At 28.7% G+C, this 22,910-nt stretch overlaps 1 protein-coding gene across 7 annotated transcripts in view; it reads right to left on the reverse strand.

The window, feature by feature from the left end:
• The window catches only part of Trpm (transient receptor potential cation channel, subfamily M), a 320,313-nt gene that overhangs the window by 12,252 nt on the left and 285,151 nt on the right, over positions 1 to 22,910 (reverse strand). For 4 of the 7 annotated variants that reach the window (XM_065510708.1, XM_065510707.1, XM_065510705.1 and 1 more), the window contains 7 exons: positions 21,142 to 21,198; positions 13,537 to 13,683; positions 11,909 to 12,066; positions 11,603 to 11,793; positions 11,387 to 11,532; positions 2,577 to 2,676; positions 433 to 554 (listed from right to left, as the gene is read on the reverse strand). In XM_065510708.1, coding sequence (XP_065366780.1) covers positions 433 to 554; positions 2,577 to 2,676; positions 11,387 to 11,532; positions 11,603 to 11,793; positions 11,909 to 12,066; positions 13,537 to 13,683; positions 21,142 to 21,198 — 921 coding nt within the window. Of the gene's footprint in view, positions 1 to 432; positions 555 to 2,576; positions 2,677 to 6,452; positions 6,705 to 11,386; positions 11,533 to 11,602; positions 11,794 to 11,908; positions 12,067 to 13,536; positions 13,684 to 21,141; positions 21,199 to 22,910 lie in introns of all 7 variants that reach the window. The other 3 variants (XM_065510706.1, XM_065510704.1, XM_065510710.1) reach the window with 2 other exon arrangements.

Below are 22,910 nucleotides of genomic sequence, written 5' to 3' on the forward strand. Positions count from 1 at the left end.
ACAAAGTCTCATTAATTGAAACCTGTCCATAATTTCACAAGTTACAAGTTGTACAAAGTTTTCATAACACGAGGTGGTTAACTTTGTATTCTAACAGGGTGGTCACAAATTTAATTTTCTTCATGCCTATTTCCTCCCCCACGATTCGTTCATATTGCACATCATTTTACAATCGTACCAGTAGTTTAGAACATTCAGATTTATTACCACTTTTTTGCGATTGACTCACTGTGCATTGTGAGTAAGTATGTCCTCAATATGTAATGATCTAAAAGCGCCACTATTAATACAGATATTTGAGAATTGAAATAAGATAATGTATTTCGGGATTTCTAAAATATGTCAATTTAATTTTAAAAATTTCATTTGCAACTCATGCAAGATTCCCAGGATATCTAGTTGTTATTCCATGTAAATTTTGTTTATTTTTACCTGATGTGAAACCGAATTGACTTCGTTGAAAATATTATTGAATACAGCAATTAATAAATTGATTAATAAAATATTTGCTATCAACAAATACATTGACATTGTTATTGGAGTAACCCAGTGTCCTGTGAAAAAATAGGAGAAAAATGACAATTAATATAAATATAATTAAATAACACACATACATGAGTGAGTAATAAGGTGACACTTGGTTTGAACTTTTTCGATATTCGATGCTCCCAAGGTCTAAAATTGTTCTTCATTATCAAAAAACCAAGCCATTTGAACAAAATTGTATAACGTTTATTTCTTAAAAAATATTTCTTGGCCTTTTTTTTTAATATTTAATTTAAAGTTATTTTCTTTGTAATTTTATAATTTTAAATTTCTAGGATGTTGTTAAACATTTTACGCATGTGGTAAAAATTTGTTAAGAAAAATGTTTGTACGGGTTCAAAGCTAATTCGAATACATATTAATTAGAATGTAAATATTGAAAAATTGTGTGATTATGATTAAATTCCAAAACAATTTTTTAATAATACTTATTAGAATTTGTATCATCTTTTACAAAAGTTAAACCTTAACTGCACAAACTTTTTTTACACTCAGTATTTTTTGGTGATCTAAAAGGTTAAATTCTAAAAAAATACTGATAATTTTATAAGTCGGAATGAAAAGATTTTTTAAAAAACATTTGTAAGTTTTATATTGGAATTATGACTTAAAATGTGGGTTTTTTTTTAAATTTTTAGCTTTTATTTTGAAATAAATAAAATACAATACAAATTTATTCAAAGTGCAGTAGAGGTTTAAAAAGTTAAGTAGTTTGTTTTGTAGGTGCTTAACTTTTTCGAATTCTTAACTTTTCCGTGATGAACTACGATGTCCGATCGTAGTTAGAGAAACTGTGAAATACCGACAATCGATATATAAGAAGTCAAGATGATATTAGAAATAGAAAAATATCGGATACTCTATTCCAAAGTGAAGCGTATTTCAAAGAGAGTGTTCTGCATCGATCGAAACAAATAGTAGTCGGACCATTCAAAGTCTGGTTTATAATGCAGGTGAGGTAAAACTTTCCAAACACTCTAAGTCGAGTGCTGTCATGATGGAATATTACAATTTCATTTAAGGTCTCTCGACTTCAATTAGAATGGACCCATTTTCCCTGCTTTTAGATGAAAGCTCGCAAACGTTTTGAAATTGCTGCTTGAGTAGCTCCCAAAGATTTTGTGACTATCGATTTTTTCGAATATTTAAAAATTTGATAGATTTAAGAAGGGTATTCATTTCAAAAAAATGGAAAATTACACTCTGATTTTTATACACTTTTACACACGAAAGATATTCCACAAAAAGTGGTATTTTTAGCAAACAATAACCAAGTGTTAACAAAATAGAGTGTAATTTTCCATTTTTTTTAAAGACTATTTATTTCAATATTCGTAATAGTTCGCATGTTATTGGACTGTCAATCTGATAAACATCATGTGTTAAACATGGTAAATATGGATACCAAAATTATTGTTTTGACAAGTATAAATCGTAGTACCGGACAAATTTGTAAAATTTCTCTGTGAGTCGGACAAATATACAGATGAATGTATATTCTGGGATGATTCTAATATGATCTAGCTATGTTCATATGTCAGTTTAAGGCACAATAGGACCTAAAGGGATGCCTTTAGGCGGACGACATTTTTTCGAAAATATTATTTGTTGATCAGAAATGGTCCAAATCCACCACGACGCTTAGATACAAATAAATTAGGAGCAGATCTAGAAAATCGAAATTTGTCACAAATTTCAAGTTACTGCTAATATCTAACTTATATATACATAAATAGGTCGAATTGGTAAACCATTTTAGATCAAAATATATGAAAAACTTTGTTTGAATTTACCACTGTATATATTTTGATCCCGATAACATTTAAATGCATGACTCTAGCAATGTGAAATCTACCACGAATTTTTTCTAATAATAGAAAATATAATACTAAGCAAATCTGGTGAACCAGTTAAATGTTTTAATACAAAACGCGCAACAATCCGTGCTCTTAATATATTGGTGATGAGTATTCGACACAGCCGAATATGACACTCTTTCTTATTAGTAATAAATACATTTTTTAACCAACCTGTAACACAAGCGGGTTGACTTGGATTTTCACCACATGGTGGATCAATATCATCTGCAAACACTTCACCATACAACATGAAGTACGGTTGATAAGTGACCTGAAAAGAAACGTGCAACAAAAAGTTATTAAACAAATTTTATTTCATCTACATCCACTAAATTGTATACATTTATACGTAATTAAGTGAAACACATATACGAGGATACAACATCAAATACAAAGAGGTTCAGTTGACAGGCAAAATTAGTTTATTTTTTATTATTATCGTACATGTAGGTACATATTTTTTTATTTAAATATCATTGAGAAATGATTTCAACATTTATTTAGTTTTTTTACAGATTTTTCATGGAATAATTTAAAACTTAAAATAAGCTCAATATCAATTACAGAGAAGTATACATATAAAATTAAAAATTAATTAACTGAAAGACTTTTTTTAAAACGAACGAAAAGCTCGCCTCATTCATAAGTTTTTTATTCGTTTTATAACAAGAGATATAAACGTTTTTAAATTTACATAGTTTTTTACATCTTTAGATAGACAAAACTAAAAATGAAAGATAATGTCACAAGTTCTATTGGGTAGAAAGACAATAAATGTTAATTATTTTATTGTTCTCTCTAAGTAGTTCTATCAGTTTATATGAAAGTGACCTACCACTTGAACAAGGAAGGCACCTAGCTAGACACCTTCTAGATATTTTGTGAGCGGTTAGGGAGAATTCCAAACGAACTTGTTAATTTTTGAAAAATCATTGATACATTAGTTTGATATTCATTGATAAAATGCTTATACCCATAAGATATTCCAGCAACATAATTCCATTAAATGAGATCAACAATAAATTCGTTTGTCATTTGAAAGGAATACACTTAAGGTAACATGATGACATGACAATGTAAATTTTTATACATTTAGAAAAATCAGTAAGTCCAATAATTGTCGGAATCGGTTTTGAAAAGGACAGAAAAAGTACATTGGTTGTACATTCGATCTGGAATTAAATTCTTCATCGATTAAACAATAAATTATATTGGATTTCATAAGTCAAATGTACCTTTTTGTCGTTTTCAAAACCGATTACGATAATGATTGGATTCTATGACAACCCCGAGTGCCAATGAATTTATCCGAGTTCAGCTCGATTAAACTTTTATCTTTTAATTGGTATACTAACAAAAATTTTATCCAAAAGACTTTCTAACGTACATTGCGATGTCTGTTGTTTGATTTTTCTTTTAGAATTTTGAGAAATTCTTACTTAACTTCAATGCTGAAAATTTTAATTAATCCGGACATTGTTAACATCGCACACTGTGGTAAATCAAAAATCTAGCTGGACAAAATTAAAAAATAAATGTCTGGCAACATTCCTTCTGATCATTTAATGAGCTTCTCAATACAATAGGGAACTGTAATTCATGTTTTGTTTTTTTGGTTTTTAGCTCCGATTAGGAAAAACTAAGCTTTAAAGTCAGTTGTTCTCAACAGGTACATTAAGATTTCAAAGAGAAGTGTATTTTTTGTGTGAATTTGGTTTATGATTAAAAAGGCTACGGTGATAGTCATAGTTTTAGTTTTTTTATTTTATTATTAAGCTCTATTTCAAGGAAATATGCAACAATTTTTATTTAATTATTTCCATTGTAACTATTAAAAAAAACAATTTTTTGTGAAAAGATCAGAAATTGGAAAAAATAAAATATTTCCTTTTTTCAAGTAGAGTTAAAGCTGTTTATTCCGCATAGTTCCGCTGTAAAACTATATTTGGGTTAATCTGTCAAGTGTTCACTTTAAGGCAAATCAAAAACATCTTGCGCATTTTTGCGACCGCCATACATTTTTTTTCACTTTTCCAGTATGACCTACACAAAGAAAAAATAAAATATTTCCTTTTTTCAAGTAGAGTTAAAGCTGTTTATTCCGGATAGTTCCGCTGTAAAACTATATTTGAGTTAATCTTTCAAGTGTTCACTTCAAGGTAAATCAAAAACATCTTGCGCATTCTTGCGACCGCCATAAATTTTTTTCACTTTTCCAGTATGACTTCTACTTTTTCACGAAAGAAAATTTTTGAAGAATGGGTAAAAACTCCCAAAATACATTGCGAAAAAAAAGTTGGTTTTTTATAATCGTTTATATATTTGAACTCATTTTTTATATGATTCATAAGTGAGAAGTGAACCCAGCGTGATTTATTAATTTTGTCCAGTTAGATTTGCGATCTATCACACTGTGCATCGGTTAAATATTTATAGGAAAAAATTTCCGGTTTTCGACAAAATTTTGATATTGAATTTTTAGATTTAATCATAAAGAGACCGTAATGTAGAAAACTGTTTGAGCTATTTAAAATACCACGGTATTGTTATACTCAAAGCTCTCGCGGGAATTAAATTCCGAGAGTCAAATGCGAAAACCTTTGTAACGAGATGGGTTCTCGAACCTTATTGGTCACGCAACCATCTTAAAAAAAGTAAACGGGCGTTTTTGTGGCAACAGCCGGAATATATAGTACCTACATCAAACCTTGTCAGCACCTTTACGACCAAAATACCGACAAGATATAGTTCAAAAGTTTTTTATAAATATACAACTTCAAGACATCATTAGTATATTCTATTGAAACTAATTCGAAAATTGTTTCTTTTGTTTGAAAGATGTCAGTTTTGAAAATCGATTGGAAAATGGCTGATGGTAGTATAAAGTCAGGATGCTCTTTAACTAAAGCGAAAATTAAATAATAAATATTTGACTGCCTGACATTCAACTTAATTCGTGAAGAAAGTTTAAATTAAAAAATTAATGGGCTAATTTTTAATTTGCTATATTCCCGAGGTATGCCTTTTTGGGGTTTTGGTGTTTAAAGTCCTCTTCTATAGTCATGAGAAATTTTATTAAAATCGGACTATCCGTTTAGAAGTTACAGATTTAATTTCATACTTTTTAGTATGGACTCTAATAAAACAGAACCCCTGCGTATGTTTGGTGTAGCATTAGACATCAACGTAGACAGTATACAATTGTTGACGAATGTCATATAAATTTACCTCCTTGGGCGAAACTGCAGCGTAAATGCCATTCTAACCCATTTCTTTCGGCATCGAATATTATTGATGAATGAGGGAAATGGACCAAAAACTCTCTGATGCATTATGATTTTGCATATGTCGGGTCGTATAGGTTACTCATGTAACAACTACTGCAAAAGTTGTTTGGACGAATAGGAATTGCTGTTCTGATATTTGTATTTTTTAACACCAAAATTATTTACCAATCAAGGATTTATAAATATAGGTTTTGTTTGATCCCAAAAAAAAACTGGTGTATTAAAATAAAATTTTAAAAAAGACTTTAAGGAGAACATTTTTAAAATTTGTTATGAATCCAAATAATTTAAGAATTCACAGATAGAAATTTAAGGTAGTAGAGTCTATAAATAAAAGCTTTAGTTGTAAACTTATAAATAATAGAGTACATACACATAGATTTACATCTATTTACAAATGGTTGTATCATTAATATTCATGCATCAAATTAAAAAAAATATATATTGAAATTATTTATGTTCCTTAAATTAAAGAGGCAAATCATTATTATAAAAGTTAGTGGTGGCAAATTATTACAACAATGGCGGGGCAAATAAAAAAAATCTATTATTAAAAAAAAAAATAGTCTCGGTTACAGAACCACTTTAGTATAAAAAAAAACTGAAGGGACAGTCACAGGAAGAAATAGAAGACATTAAATAAGGAGCAAAAGTAAGAAGTATTTTTTTATCAAGATGCTTTTTTACAACATCAAATCTTTTGGTTTTTCTCTTTTTATTTTACTCAAACTAAAATCTTAGGATTCTTTGCTTCGTTTACATTATTGGTCATATTGCCACTTAAAATGTTAAAGAGTTCGGATCTTTGCAAAATTTGTCCAGATGTTGTGGCATGTTGTGGTGGCGCTGACGATGATGTCGATGTGGTTTGATGTGACATTGTTGAATGGCCACGATGATGGGATGACATGTAGCCACCAATGCCACCAGTAGAATCTCGCGAACCATGTGATGGGCTATTGTGTCTTAAGGCTCCCAAAAATCCTGGTGCTACTATGGAACCAGCAATAACCTAGTATATGTACACAATTTAACATGTGTGTGCGTGTGTGTTTTCATTCATTTCATTTCATTAATATAAATATTTTTATTTTAATTTTAATTAATACAAAATAACAACATGTGTTAGTGAGCGCAAAAAAGAGAACGAGAAAAAGAGAGTGAAAATATTCAAATGTGTTAAATGAATGCGAGTGAACGAATACATATAAAAGAGAATAAATATGTAAATGTTGCAGAGATATACAAAATAGACAAAAAAAAAACAAAAGAGATTTTAAACAAATTTTATGTTATTAATTATTAATTAATTAATTGTTATAATGAGTCAATTAAACATTTAAATATTCATACATATGTACTCGTATGTATTCATTGAATGTGTATGTACTCCATTAAATAATTGTGTTATTCCTACTTAATTTGCATTAATAATGATTTCATATAACTAGTTAAAAGTTAATAGTCTGTAGTACATATTATTATCATGTACCTATACAAACTTTAAAATAATTCACTTGTACATTAGTATTACTACTGCCAATCTCTAAGGTCAATATTTTTGTTTATGTTGGCTGGAGCTGTCAAAGTCTGCATTTTGTTTTTGTGAATTTGACAGTTTGAGCCTCTATACAGTGAGGACAAATTAATGAGATGTGATTTGAGATTTTTGCAAGTTCAGTATTGTTTTACACTAACAAAATTAATGGTGCAGAGTCCAATAACCAGGACCCCAGTCGTCGATATCAAGCGCCTGTACAAAAACAATATAGGAAGTGGGCAACTTTGCTCCTGTCATTGATAATGTCTCAAACAGCCAACGGGATGCTCCAACGGCGGAAGGTTCTTCCATACCAGTCTCTACCGAAAAGGGAATGACAGGTGCCGTCGATCTAAACTAAAATAGGAAGAGCTTTCCGCGCTTCATAGGTAATATCTATGGTAGTTTTCAAATCTCGAAAGATAAGAGAAGAATGTAATGAAGGAATCTTTGGAATATTTAGTTTGTTCACTGAAGTGAACTCATTCGAAAAATAGGCTAAGTAGCAGTCCAAAGTTGGAGAAAGGTTCGCATCCGGAAAAATTTAAATGGCATATAAGACGAAGGTATGCCAAAAAAGGAGATTACTGGACCCAAGAATCCTTGCTAAACCTCTTAGGAAAATTACTATTTTGTATTGTGTTAACTGATTCAAACTAATTTGAGAATTAGTTATCTGAGCCATTGAAAGTTAATTTTTGTGTATAAATTTAGGATACAAAATATGGTTCTTACTCTGGAAAATTGTCCCGGTATTCGTATTTACAGGAAGAAAATGTTTAGCATTAAAAAATTCCCGGGAATATACGATTATCGGGAAATTATGGACCCTTTTTTCAAACCGGAATCTAATTAATTCCACTTGAATGCTTATGTGCAGCAAACACTTTACTTACAAAATAAGTGGAAAAAAGGGAACTTGACGAAATGATTACTTATTTTTCTACTAGAAAAAGTACGTAGTTTTGTTCGTGATGTCCCATAAGTAATAAATTATAATTTTAGCTGCAAAAAGTATTTTGTAAGTGATTTATGTACGTAGAAGAAACATTTTTTGGCTGGGACACGATTCGAACCCGTGACTTTTGTGTAACTATAATATATGGATAACAAATATGGGTCCATATGTTATGAGATGTGTTTCGGAAAAGCTATAAATTATCATTTGATTCGTTACTTGGAAATTTGGATGGATCTGTAAAAGTCACCTATTAAAAATTAAACACAATCTTTTAGTTGGAGCAAAAAAAAAAAAATAAAAAAGGGAAAATTTAGAAAAAAGTCAAAAAGTTTTTATTTTGCAAAAAAAAGTCAAAAATAGCTTGTTTTGAATTACAAAACATTTATTTTGATAGATATCGAACTCGCATCCTACTAAGCGACCAAATAGGTCTTATAGGAAAATATCTAAGATTTTTTAAAGAAAAAAGGGCCCATTTTGAAAAAAAAGTCAAAAAAGTTTTTGATTTCGGAAAAAAAATATTAAAAATTTTTAATTTTTTTTTAATATTTCTTTTCGAAAGATTGAAGAAATAGTTATCTAAACTATTAGCGACACATTTTGCTAAGAACAATAGGTGATAAGTTACATGGATGAGAATAAACACATGTTTGGCCAAAATGTCAAATTTTGATCCCCTCTAACTCAAAAAGTTCTTGACCGATCTTGTTGATAAATTGTGCCTGAATTACTATCCAATAGGTCTAACTTTGGTGCAAATTTCATACCGATCGGAAGACATCGATTTTAAAAATTGATTCACTTGACATGAAATCCCCCAAATATAACATTAAATAAAAGGTTTGTTTGACAATCGCAATGAATTTGATTCCAAATGGAAAGGTGGAAACAAATATACGATTTAGCGAAAGCAAAAAGTCCACAGAATAATATGAATTATTTTTTTTAATTGACATAAAAATTAAGCTAAACTCAAAATTTTGATAAAGTATTTTTAATACGAAAGGGCCTCAGCAAAGAGATCACTTTAACAAATATAGAAGCATTAATATTCGGATGCAAAGAGTAACAACGGTTTTTCGAAAAAAACCAAAAAATTTTCAGTTTTCAAATTTAAAATCGATTACACGGTGCTGGGTTAAAGGTAGAGTTTTTCACAATTTTAAATCCCGAAATCCAGTGAAATTGTGCAAGAATTCCCGGGAATTATTTTTCTTCGTTTTATGTAATGTTTTTTGAACATGACTTTCTCTAAAAGACGCTTTGAGCTCCAAAACAAATGCAGAAGATTCAGATAACAAACTAGATTTAACCCAAATAGACCAATAACATAACATGTTCATTATTCTGTCACATAATTATATTCCGATCGAAAGAGGAATTATTTTAGTATTTTGCTCGTTCACAAAGGGAAAAACTAAAATTGTTGGCATAAACCACCTTCTATGGAAAAGAATTTTGTTTAATATTATTGGGTTTTCTTCAAATTTTAATTAATATCTTTACTTCATTTTTTATTTAACATTGTCAATTCAAAATAGAATAGAAATTGATGCCTTTCCGATACAAATAACAAACAGTGACAGCTTTGTATATAAACATAATTCGAAATCGAGTCTGTTTATCTCTTGATGTTAAATTTTTATTGGATTTTTTTTATTTGTATCCAATCACATTTTTAAACCAACGACATTGTATAGCTTTTTAACGAAGTCTACCTCTTTAAAATTTAATTTTTCTTAAATTTAAATTTGTTCTAGGCAGGAATTCCAGCGATCCTGGGAAATTTCAAAATTAATCCCGATTTACCGGAAAATGTAAAAATGCGGGAAAAGAAAAACTCTAGTTATAGGTCTTGCTAAGTACATTATTGTGTCTAAAAATTTCAGAAACACTTTAAAATTCAGAAGTTATTCTAAAAAAAACATTTTCAGTGATGTTCGTCAACTTATCAATCTGTAACTAGTCAATTTTTGTTGGAAAAAAATTAGGTTTTCAATGAAAACTTTTCATAGAAAAAAATTAAAATTACCATTGTAGAATTTGAAAAATTACCAAAGAAAAGCGAAACTTTTTATAAAAATTTACGCTATTTCTACATGAAAGCTTAATTCTTTGCCTATCCATAATTGTTAAAATTTTTTAAATCGGTCTAATGTTGTGAGAGTTAGAGGTACTAAATAACTCAACATTTTGAGGCTGTTTCAAAATCATTAAAAACCTTGGCCACAACCCCCATTAGATCGCTTTTCTAGTTTGGACAAAAAGCGTTATTTTGTACCAGAGTGTTATTATTTAACTGACAGAACAAATTTTAAATGAAATCCGTCAAATATTGTGTGAGATATTATGAAAAAACAGGGCCATGGTATGCTGAAATTTTTAAATTTGAAATGATTTTTTTAGGCCTTATCAAAACAGTACAATCTTTGGTTTTGTTATTGTAAGCGTTTACAATTTGTTCATTTCGTATATTCCTTTGCTATTCCTATCGGATCCGCCAGTTAGAAATGACAGATATATTTCCAAAATATATTGATTCGGCCCTATTGTGTAATGCAGGATTTCTTGAAAGTAGTTAATGATTCATTAATTTTGGGATAGACTATAAATATGTGGCTGTAATTATATTCGGGATAGTCGAAAGATTTGACACGGAAACTTATTGTCTTAAATTATAGTTTATACGTAATACAAGTTGGTATTATTGGATTAACATCAACAGAGAGTCCAAGTTATGTTAAGGTTACTTAAAAGGCTATATTTGGTTGGCGAGTTCTTGACATCGAAAGATGTGTTAAAATATGAGTTGCATTTATTCATTATATTTAGTATTCATAACATCTATTCATTCGGTTTTCTATAAATGAAATTTTATTTGTACAATTTACACTCCAGAAATGTATTGTATATTTATGAGATGGTACGAATACTGAGAATCTCTACTGTATATATGTTTTGCTACAAATAACATAAAATTAATGAGAAATTAAATTACAAAATCATATTCTCTAGATGTATGTATTTATAAAATCATAAAATCTAAAAGAAATCATTCGATACGTTTTCATAGATTTCATGGATGACTAGGACACACATGTATTATATACACACACGCACACACATAAATATTTCAGATATTTGTTAAAATAAAGACGAAACGGTCAATGAGACAAACAGTATGGACACTTACCTCTCTTATAAGACGCCAAGTGGGCTCCATATTGGGAAATAATATAGCCTGACGACTGACACCAAAACTCATCAAGACCACAGCCAAGAGGACGACAAAATAAATCATGTTTTTAACCATTTTACCCATCATTGTCACAAGTGGACCTGTACATTAGGAAGCAATCAATCAATACAAACTGAGTTTTATGATAAAAATATTGCTGAAAAAACTTACCCAAATACTTGTTAACACCTAAAATATTTAAAATTCTTAAATACCAGTAGATGCTGTCAACACAATAAATAACTCTTCCAATGTCCATGGTATTTGGTCGAAAACGCAATGACAGTCCAATGAAAAATAGTATAATAGCCGCACCATCACAAGGATTCCACATGTTCCAAGCCCAAACTGAAAACTTATGTCTGTTGAATGAAACACAACAAAAGAAATAATCATAATTTAATTAATGTGCAAACATGCAGCAAACAACTACAGTTGCTAGTTGCAAAATTACCAGTCAATAGAAATATTACTTACGTTATTGCCACTGGTTCCGAGGAAATGATTTCACGAATTTTCTCAAATCCCAATGTTGCTATGTATGCAATCGAATATATTTCCTGCCATCGTGGTTTATGCTCCATTTTAACCAAAACCGTAAATGTGAACATCAAAAGGAAAAACATGTAGGCCATCTAATTAAAAATGAAAAGCGAAATGAAACTAAATAAAACTGCGATTTTGCACTTAATAACACTGTCCAACAAATTAAGACTTTTTGATTGGAACAAAATAGCGATCCTATAATTCCGAAAGAGCATATTGAGTTAAACATTTTTGTAGAATAAAATTATAGTCAAGCTGGTCTGAGTTTTTTTTTACAGTAGGTCAAAGTATTAATATTTTGATCGAAGGGAGCATTATACTAAATGAAAAAAATGTTATAATTTAATGGCTGAGAGAATTCTTATTGACAGAGTTATATTGTATAAGGGGGATTTCATGTCAAGTGAACTAACTTTTGGAATCGATGTCTTCCGATCTGGATGCACCAAGGTTAGTTCTATTGGATAGTAATTCAGACACAATTTTTTAACAAGATCGGTGGCCAACCATGTGTTTTTTCTCATCCATGTAACTTAGTACCAATTTTTCTTAGTTTTACATTGTTACATTTTTTTTCGAAATCAAAACTTTTTTGACTTTTTTTAAAATGGTGGCTATCAAAATAAATATTTTGTAACTCAAAACATACAATTTTTGAATTTTTTGCAAAATCAAAAACTTTGGTTAAAATTTCATCCCGATCTGAAGACATCGATTTCAAAAGTTGGTTTTTGGGGTCGCTGATTACGAAACCGTTATCAGAATTAGCAAATTCAAAATGGCCGACCTAATATGGCGTCATTTCATACGAAAAAAAATTAAATGAATTTGTTAATTATTTAAAAGTTTTTGTTTATTGTATATAATTGAAAATTTATTAAAAATTAACAAATTTACAATGGTGAATGAGTAACTAAATTAACAGTATTGGCATATATAAAATTTAAATGGGGCATTTGTTTCGAAACGAACCTGCAATAAGATAACTGCTTCTGTGAGATCTAACTATCTATGAGTTATTTAAGTCATTACTTGTAAGTAGTTTCAGTGATATTAAAGTATTTACATACATATTTATAATCTTCTGTACATCGCCATGTATAAATAATAAGTTAAAATACTTTTGTGTAAGTAGAGAGGTGTCAGATTTAAGCAATTTTACACATTAAGCTAGGTACTCTGTTCAAAATTTAGTGCGAAATGCTTTCAAACTACATATAAAATATTTGGAATGAAATATATGCGAAATAATTTCGCAAAAGCAGTACTCTGTTTTTATCGTGGAAAACATGTGAAATACATCTGCCAACCTTATTTTTCCACACGAAATAACATACGCAGCACTTCTTTTCGCACGACAGCTAGACAACAGCTAGCTGTCAAACAGCATGCCAAATTTTTTTGTATGAAACAACCATAATTTTTCGCAAATATGAACAGAGTACTAAGCTTTACTTGACAATAAAAATGTTTGCTGGTACGATTCGCAATTAGCTCATAACAATTGAAAATGCAAAAAAAAAAAAGAAAACGTAGAATAAAATAATTGCCAAACTTACCGAATCAGCCCAGAATTTCGTTATTGGAGCCGTATAAAATTCATACACTTTCTTTTTCAGCCTTAAAGGTTGATGCTGTTTTACTTCATAGTCAGTTGTATGAAAAAATTCTCGAAATTGCGATGGATCCGAGTCCGTTAATGATACCTAGCATATATAAATGTGTTATTTACACAAAATTACACAAAAAGAAGAAAACAAAATAAAAATATTAAAAAATTTTAATTAGTACAAATGATTCACTAAAATCACATTCAAATACATTTTCACATTTCAAACTACAAACAAAATTTTAATTTTATGTACATAAGTATGTGTATATTTACAAGACGTATTAGAAAATAAAACTTTATTATTATTTACAAAAATAAATCTAGACAATTACTGATTAAGGAATACGACTAATTAATCAACCATCTTCCCATTAATATTACAAATACATATTTATTTACGTAATTATGAATAATCATTAGAATACAGATGGATGTTTTTTTTTATTTAAAACAATTATTTTATTATATTTTAATATGATTTATTTATTTCTTTTTGTTGTTAAAAAATCATTCCTTTGAGATAAAAAAATAAATAAAAAAGTTGAAAGCTTTTTGCTGCATCTACTTTTGGCATACAAAATCTAAACAGTGACATTTTCTCTTAAAACGCAACTGCTCATATTGTGAAGGCCCAAACACATTCAATACTTTCGCTTCAACTGCGACTGACATGACATATGTGTGTATTTACAATATAACGAGTGTGTCAGAAAAAACTTACACACTCTATTCTAGCAAAAACTTATCCTTGGTCCATCAAATTATTATTTTTTTAATCAAGTTAGCTTTTAAAAATAGGTCAGATATTATCTTTTCTAAATCATTTATTTTCAACTGTTATTTCGGTTAAAATGATCACCGAAAACAAAGTACGTGAAAAAACTTTTCAAAAAATCCAATATGGACTTTCAAGTAAAAAGATCTGAAGGTTTCCAAAGTCATTAAACAGGAAGCAAGACTTGAAAATTGAAAGGAAACCTGGTCTAACAGATATTGGTAAGGCAAACGAATTCGAAAACATTTGGAAGAGCACCGAACACTTCTATCAAAATTGATGACAAATTTTACTTAAAAACAAGTAACAAAAAGAAAATATGATCGGTAAAGTCCGACCATGTAATATCCTACACTAATTAAATATTTAAAAATATTTTTCTTTTAAAATTTCAGTAATTTATTTTCGTGAATGATTTTCTGAAGAGGGCTATGACTAGTTATGGACCGATCCCTATATATAAAAATTATTTGGAGTGAAATTTTGTGTAGGTAACTATATAAATTTTATATTTATGACCCATAAAGTCCAATTTCGGTAGGACATTTGTATGGGAGCTAGGTGAAATAATGGACCGATATGTCACAATATCTTAAAAACTGCAACCTGTACTTTGCGCACAAGGTTTACATGGACGGACGGGCGGACGGAAAAAAACAAACATAATAAACACAGAAATATGTATTACGGAGTGTCTAAAAAAACGGCTTTTACTTTTCTTAAAACAGTACAGAGTGCCTTCATATTTCTGGACCGATTTGGCAGTGGTACGTGGCATGATACGTACCCAACTGCCCAGAACTTTGGGCTGTAGAAAGGTAATGGCTTCTTATAAAAAAAAATAAAGAACACAGGAAAGGTATCCTAGGACATGTCCGATTTTAAGCGTAAGTGGACCACCTCGTACAAAAAGGTAACGGAATTTTAAATGAAAGAATTTTCTGAAAAAGTGGTTAAATTTATAAATACCGAGTAATATACCAATATTTTAATTAATGAATTTGAACAATACTTGAATAAATTTACGAATTTTTGGGAAAAATTATTTAATTTAATACAAGTATAAGTTTTTTCTGACTCACTCTTTATCCATATTAGTCCAATCTTTACAGTCAACTTCAGCTCAAAGTACAAAAGTTGGGTTATTTTTAATTTTGAAGTATGTAAAGTAAGAAAATGTGTGACACACATGTGCTTCTAACAAACTGATTGAGTTACATTTGTTTTACCATTTCGTCGCGCCATTTGTAGTTGAAGCTAAAGTATTGTAAGTGTTTGGGCCTTGACATTTCTGCATTGTAGGAGAAATAAGTGTGTGAGGGTGTTTAAAACTAGACTGCACCAAAATTAAATTAATTTAGCGAATTTTTACAGTAACTATGGGAGTTACTACATGCAGAGTAGTTTTTTCTACAATACATAGTACATTTGTGGAGCAGTCTAGTGTAACATATTCTAATGTGGCATTTGTGAATTAGTGTGTTGCAGGCGTAAAAGATAGAATTCTGAATAAAAGAGTATTCTTTGCTATAAATTGTAGAAAACAGTGAATGAAAAACTACTTATCAATACAATAACTCTAATTAAGAATGAAAAGTTTTATTTAAATCTCATTAACTATGTAATACTTTTATTCTGAAGTTATAATTAAAATTAAAAAAAATTATATGCAGAGAGAAAAAGTATAAATCGTACCTTTGCAACTATCAATAGAATTTAGTTACACTTTAAATTTTAAATTAGAAAACTACTATTTGCTGTTTAATATGATATGTGCATTAAGGAGTTTCGATCCAGACAATATTCTTTGACATTTTTAATCAAGACTCCTAAAACTCTTCGCTTATAATACATTTAAACATTCAAAGGTGTTTCTTGTAATACATACAGGAATGAGAAAAATGAGATTCTGAAATTTTATTCAGATTAACAAAAACAATGGAGAAAGTTTTGCAATTGAAATATGGAATTAAATTAGAAGACGTTTGTGCTGATGTACAGTGGCTTAAAAACAATACATACCAAGCAAACCAAAGGTTTGAACTAAATTTGAGAATGATTTGAAATCAAACTCCTTCGCAAATGTTAAATGTTTGATAATAATTTGAGAAATGGGTTTATTCGCATCTTATTCTCAAATTTTGTATACAAATTTTGTATACAAATAGTCTCTTATATTTTATAATAAATATTTTGTCTTATAATGTACAAATTTTCAACATTTTTTAGTTAAACTGGATTAAATGTTAAATGTCAAAAAATTCTATGCTTTACATAAAAAAGATGAAATTAAAATATTCGAATACATTTAATCGATTAAATTTTTCAAATATATGTATTTCTTATATTCAAACGTGTCTGTTATAAAAATAGTTAATATATAACTGAGAAAACATACTTTTTGAAACATTTTCTCATGTATTTAAACTTATGTTTGTGAATCAATTGAAAATAACATATGATATCAAGGTTAAAATGCATTTAAATTCTTTGTCCTGGTTTGAATTAGGCTTGAGATTCATTCATATTCCAATATAGACTACTACAATTTTCAGCTACATATTTATTGTACAAAATCGTCAAACTCGGTATATTGTTTTTTATCTATACAATTTTAAAGAGGCTAGTCTTTAAAATTTCACTACAAAATTTGATTTATAAACCTTTGATAAATTTAAATTTTTTTTAGCATATGGGCGTAGATTTTTGATTGTTTGAATATAATATATTTATTGAATAGTTTGAGCCATAATTTGTAATGTAATTGCAAATTAACAGTTTTAAATATGTTTTGTGCACATGAAACTGGTGCACATGAAACCCTAAAGGTTCTTATGGAGACCCACTTTATTGGCTGTCTACTGGGGTATGCATTCAAATAATGATCGTTCGATTAATCGAACAATTTCTTACGAAATTATCCAAAGAATTTTAAAATGGCCATTTTCGAATAGCAATAATTAGAAAAATTGTGTGGTAAATGTTTTAATTTACCATGTTTCTTTTAAAATTGTTCATAAATCTTAAATTTAATAAGTAATAATGCCTTCTATGTAGTTCTCAATAACTCGTTCGACTCAAACCGAATTCATTTGACCCATATCACGATTTACGTTCATGTTATCCCATATAATTTTCAATAGAACCAAATCAAAGTTTTTCTCAAAAACACTTAAATTGTGTATTCCACACGCCATTACTAATGGTATATTCAAACTACAATACTGAGTATTATACTTGTCAAAAATTAGAGTATTATAATTAGAGTATCCAAAACCGAAATCGAAAACCGGTCCACCGGTTTTTTCATCTTTGTAAAATCGACCGGTTTTGGTTTTCTTTGACTTTTCGATTTTTTGACAAATCGGGTTTTTTTTAGGCGGTCAACCGGTTTTAATTTCATTTTATATTTCAGAAAATTTTAGCATTTTACAATATTTGGTAAAATATATCAAATAATTGCATGCCTTAAATATTCAAAAACGTAAATTGTGGAAGGACTTAATACACAATTCTTAACATACATAAATCTTATTAGCGCCCACAAAACTGAAATTGGATGGCAAAACCATAACGATACATTTGGATGGCAAAACCATAACCATAACGAATATTTTTATTTTCTTAAAAAAATTTAATATAAAACCGGTTAACTGGTTTTTTAGAATTACAAAACCGAAACCGGTTTTTTCTTAAACACACTTTTCGGTTAAACTGGAAACAGGTTTTTTGGATAATGTAATCATAATACAAATTCATCGTCTAAACAAAAAGTGTATTATATTTTCAAATAATACAAATGATTTTTTCGATTTACGGTCGGATTTTATAAATTTTTAAAATTAATTTGAAAACTTTTTATTTTCATATATATCTGGTATGTATTTATAGATATAGTTTTACTATTCTACAATATTTTGTCAACTTTTAATTGAAAATTTTCAATGCTTGTGGAAATAGTAAAAACTTCTAAGCAATCAAACAAAGCAGAAATGTGAAGAAAATAAAAATAAAGTTTGCACAAAACTGCAGTTAAACTAAAAAAAATCGTGTAAACAAAAAATACAAAAACATACAAAATGATATCAATAATAGTTAAATTTTGATATGTAGTAATACACAGTATTGTCGTCTGAAAATACCTTAATAAAAATGTTATCTCAGAAGAAAGTAATATTGATAGTGATGGTGAATGTTATATTGCACAATGTATTCCTTATTATGACTTGGCTCTCATACGAAACCCATCGATTTGAAAACCTTGGAATGGGTAATTGATGTTCACTAAAGAAGACCGATTTGACCCGATCTATTATCTGCCTCTCAGCTGGCTTATACAAAGGAGAAATATGTTGATACAACGCACACATTAGTTGCTTTCTAGGATATTGATGGAGATTTTTATAATGTTGTTAATCTCGTGTCGATCACATATGATCAGGGACCGAAAAGAATAATTATTATTGAAAAAAGCAACCAAAAAAGCAAGAAAATATCGGAGAGCCAAGTATTTTTTTTTCAGAAATATTTGTCAAATTATGATTTTTATTTATTTTTTTTTTGTCAGAAATATTTGTCAGATTCTGATTTTTTTTTTATTTCAAATGAGATGAAACCAATTAATAATAAGAAACCTCATTTTCCATTACGAAAGAAAATTTTAAAAAGTATTCATTTAAGTCAATTTTGAATATTTTTAATTACATTTCACAGTTTCTAACAATTTCCAATTTTAATATTATTAAACTTCTTTTTTGTATAGCATTTTATGGTGTTTTCTTTTCTTGCATAAATGATGCATTTATTCTGCCTTGTTTTCTTCCTTCCTTGTGTTCTTTTCTGGAAAAAATGTAGTTTGATCGTGTTATTTTCAAATAATGTTACCCTAAAACCCTGAATATATGCAACATATTTCACCATCTATTTTATCAAAGGGTTAGAAATGCACCACTTTTTATGTAAGCAAAAAGTATAGTTTTATAATATTTAGAAGCTACATAAAAGAAAAGTGCATAAATGGTAATGATTTTTGTTCTATTGTGATCGTTAAAAATGCAACACATTATGAGGGTATGCGCAACCTTTAATAAATGGTACAAAATATATAGGCAACATTTTGTGTCAGAAAAGAAAACACCATTAAACTAATATTTCTGGAAAAAAAATTAAAAACCAAAGTCTGACAAGTATTTCTGACAAAACAAAAAACTAACAATTATGTTGTGATTTTTATTATAAATGTCATAACTGTTACGGTCCCTGAATACGATCTTATAGTATTTGTTAATTTAAAAATCTTGCAAAGAACTCATTATTAGTGGAATTTATTTAATGAGTTTTAAGATTATCTGAGAAATACATGGATACTATGAAAACGAAATGTTTATTACTCTAATAAACATTTCGCGAATACATCAAGTATCTTCGGATTACACACCATGATATTGATTGTACGGTATCATAGCTTCAACACTCATCAGAATAGTTGGCTAATGTTGTGTACCTATTCTATAACTTTCCAGTCCTAGCGGATCATATATTCGCGACGCTGGAGTGCTTCTTTTTGCTCAATCAGCCACAGATGGATTTCAGAGGGATAAATGATTTCGTTCTTACAATTGATATTAGTCGGTCAGTTTCAATTAACTAAATTTCATTAAATCTGATGAGATGTGAGGAACCAGTTGGTGGGTTTTACATAATTTTTATAACCCTAAAACATTTTTAATGACTAATAAAATAAATTATAGATATTTTTTAAGTTCATACACAGTCGCATTTCAGTATAAATAGAAAGCAAAATAAAAATATCGCTGCAAAACTACGAAACGAAAAATCGAAAGAAAGCATTTTGATGGCATCAGCTAAAATTCTAAAGTTTTAATAGACAGAGTGCAGTAAGAAGTAATCATAAGAAAAGTCAAATTGAAGCGACAATACTCAAATACAAAGTAATGAAGGAACATTTTGATGTTAGAACTAACTTTGGAGGGTGGTTCTTCCGCTCCGGCAGTGATATTAACCTGAAATGAATCGTTGGTGATACAAATGCATACAAAGAAGATATTTGAAACATTCAATATGTATGTAAATATAAATAGTATTAAGATAATTTATTTATTTATTTTTTAAGTAATAAACAAAATAATAATTTGTAATAATTGTATTTGTAATTGTTACCAGTGAGAAAACGTGTAAACGAAGTAAATAAAGACAAGGAATAAATAAAAGAAATTAAATGGCTTTAAGGACACAAATAAAATCAAACTAACAGTTGGTTAATTTGAATTCATCTTAAATGTTTATTTCGTGGTGTAACCTACAAAATTTTAATACTAATGGGTGGTGGTGGTGAATTTTGAAGTGTTTAAACTATTTTCTACAAATTAAATTGTTGTTTTAGTTACTCTTTGCTCATTTAACATTATTGGTCTACGGATTTCTAAGGGACTTATTGCAGAATTACACTGTTTTACAATACTAAATACTGGTTTATAATTATATTGTACAAATTAAATACAGATAGAGGAGATAGACAGAGTAAGAAATAGAAAGTAAAAGTGTTTTTTTTATTTGTGTGAGTAAGTGTGTGCTTAAAAAAATTCCAATTTGGAATAGAGAAAGAATCCTTTGCATGGTTTTCTTAACTTTTAATTTTGCCAATAAAATTATAAATTTAATATTAAAGATATGTATGTATTTATGTAGGTATATATATAAATTATAAGAATGGATATTCAATTATTATTTGAAGAATCTCAAAAATCGTTTACTCACTTTTCCGTTTTCATGTACTTTGGTATCACGCAATGAATATGTATCCGCCAAAAGTGCCTGCAAAGGTTTCAATGCGGAATTTCACGATAAATCAATTTAAAACAAAATAAAGCAATTATTTTTACAAAACTATTCAACTAAGTATTTAAATAATAAAAAAAACCTAACAAACTAAACTAGTTAGAATTGATTTTGTAATTCTTTTGTTGCTCTGTCGCGTGTTAGATGTGTGTTAAGAAAACGATATAATTATAAACATAAATTATAACAATAAAGTGAGAACAAAAAGTAGGTATGTATGTAAATAAATACATAAATATTATTTATCTACATACAATTATTATACAAATTTATGTAAAAAAAGAAAATATAATATATAAATCCACACGCATATTTTAATGTGTATTAGAGAATTCAAAACCGAAACCGGAAACCAGTATTGTTGAGTCGGTTAACTGAGTTGGTTAACCAGTATTCTTGAGTCGGTTAATGGAAGAAAGTAACAAATTGATAAGAACTGACCCAGTTTTATTCAAATTCAGAAGGAAGAACAGCTAAAAACTGATGTATACTTATTACATATTTCAATTTTTAAGTAACTAATATCTATGAGTCGTACAAAATTAAAGTTGCTCACAAATTTTAAATTCGCTTTGGTTTGTCTTTTATTGAGTTTCAAAAATCAATATTTATATACAAATGGTGTAAATTCGCACAACTTTTATTTTATTTTATTTTATTTTATTTTATTTTATTTTATTTTATTTTATTTTATTTATTTAAGTCAATGGAATAAATCCTTACAGACTTTTATGAATGTATATATATGTACAGTGGTGGCCACCAATTTAAATTGGTGGCAAATACTTGAATTTGTTTCATCAACTGAATTTTAAGTGCGATAGAGCCAAAATAAAAGGACATCTAAGAGTATGAAATTTATTATTAATGTTTCTAGTTTCTGAAAAATGTTTCGAAAAATCGGTAAAACATATATGGACAAAGATATGTGGAAATACGTTGACCCACCTCAGCGAACATCCGCTGTTAATAACATGATATGACCGAAACTAATGGAACTAAAAATACTAAATTTGGTACGAATATTTTATAATAATAAAACACACTTGTGTGTTAAAACAGTCCTCATGCATACATTATTGTGGAAATATTTGAAAAAATAATTGACAATTACATGGAATTTAGCAAACAATTTTGGTCTTAAATTCCTGGCAAAAATAATTCGTCCCCTTAATAAAACAATAGTGTATAATTTTTTGCCATTTCGAAATAATTGAGTTGAAAATTTTTGTGTTAGTAGACATCTAGAACAAAAGTAATATTTCAATTCTTGGAAGTAGAATTTCACCAAATTTTGACCACATATAGAATCAGTTATGTAGATTCTTATTATGTAATAAAAAAGAAATAAGTAAGAAAGTAAGTAAATATGCAAAAACATTTTTCTTTTAAAATATCAATAATTTATATTCGTGACTGATTTTCGGAAGTGGGCCTTATATGGGATTATTAGGTCGTGTGATTTATGTCTATATAGAAGTTATTTACGTTAAATCTCTTGTTTTTAAGGGAGTTATGACTAATTATGGACCGAAGGTAAAAAAATTTGTTGACATGAATTTCGTACATATAAAACTTAATTGGAGCGAAATTTGTGGTGATACCTATATAAATTAAACATTTATGACCGATAAAGTCCAATTTCGGGAGGACATTTGTATGGGGGCTAGGTGAAATAATGACCCGTT

This window comes from Calliphora vicina, chromosome 5 (genome assembly GCF_958450345.1).
Source record: "Calliphora vicina chromosome 5, idCalVici1.1, whole genome shotgun sequence".
NCBI classification, from domain to species: Eukaryota; Metazoa; Arthropoda; class Insecta; order Diptera; family Calliphoridae; genus Calliphora; species Calliphora vicina.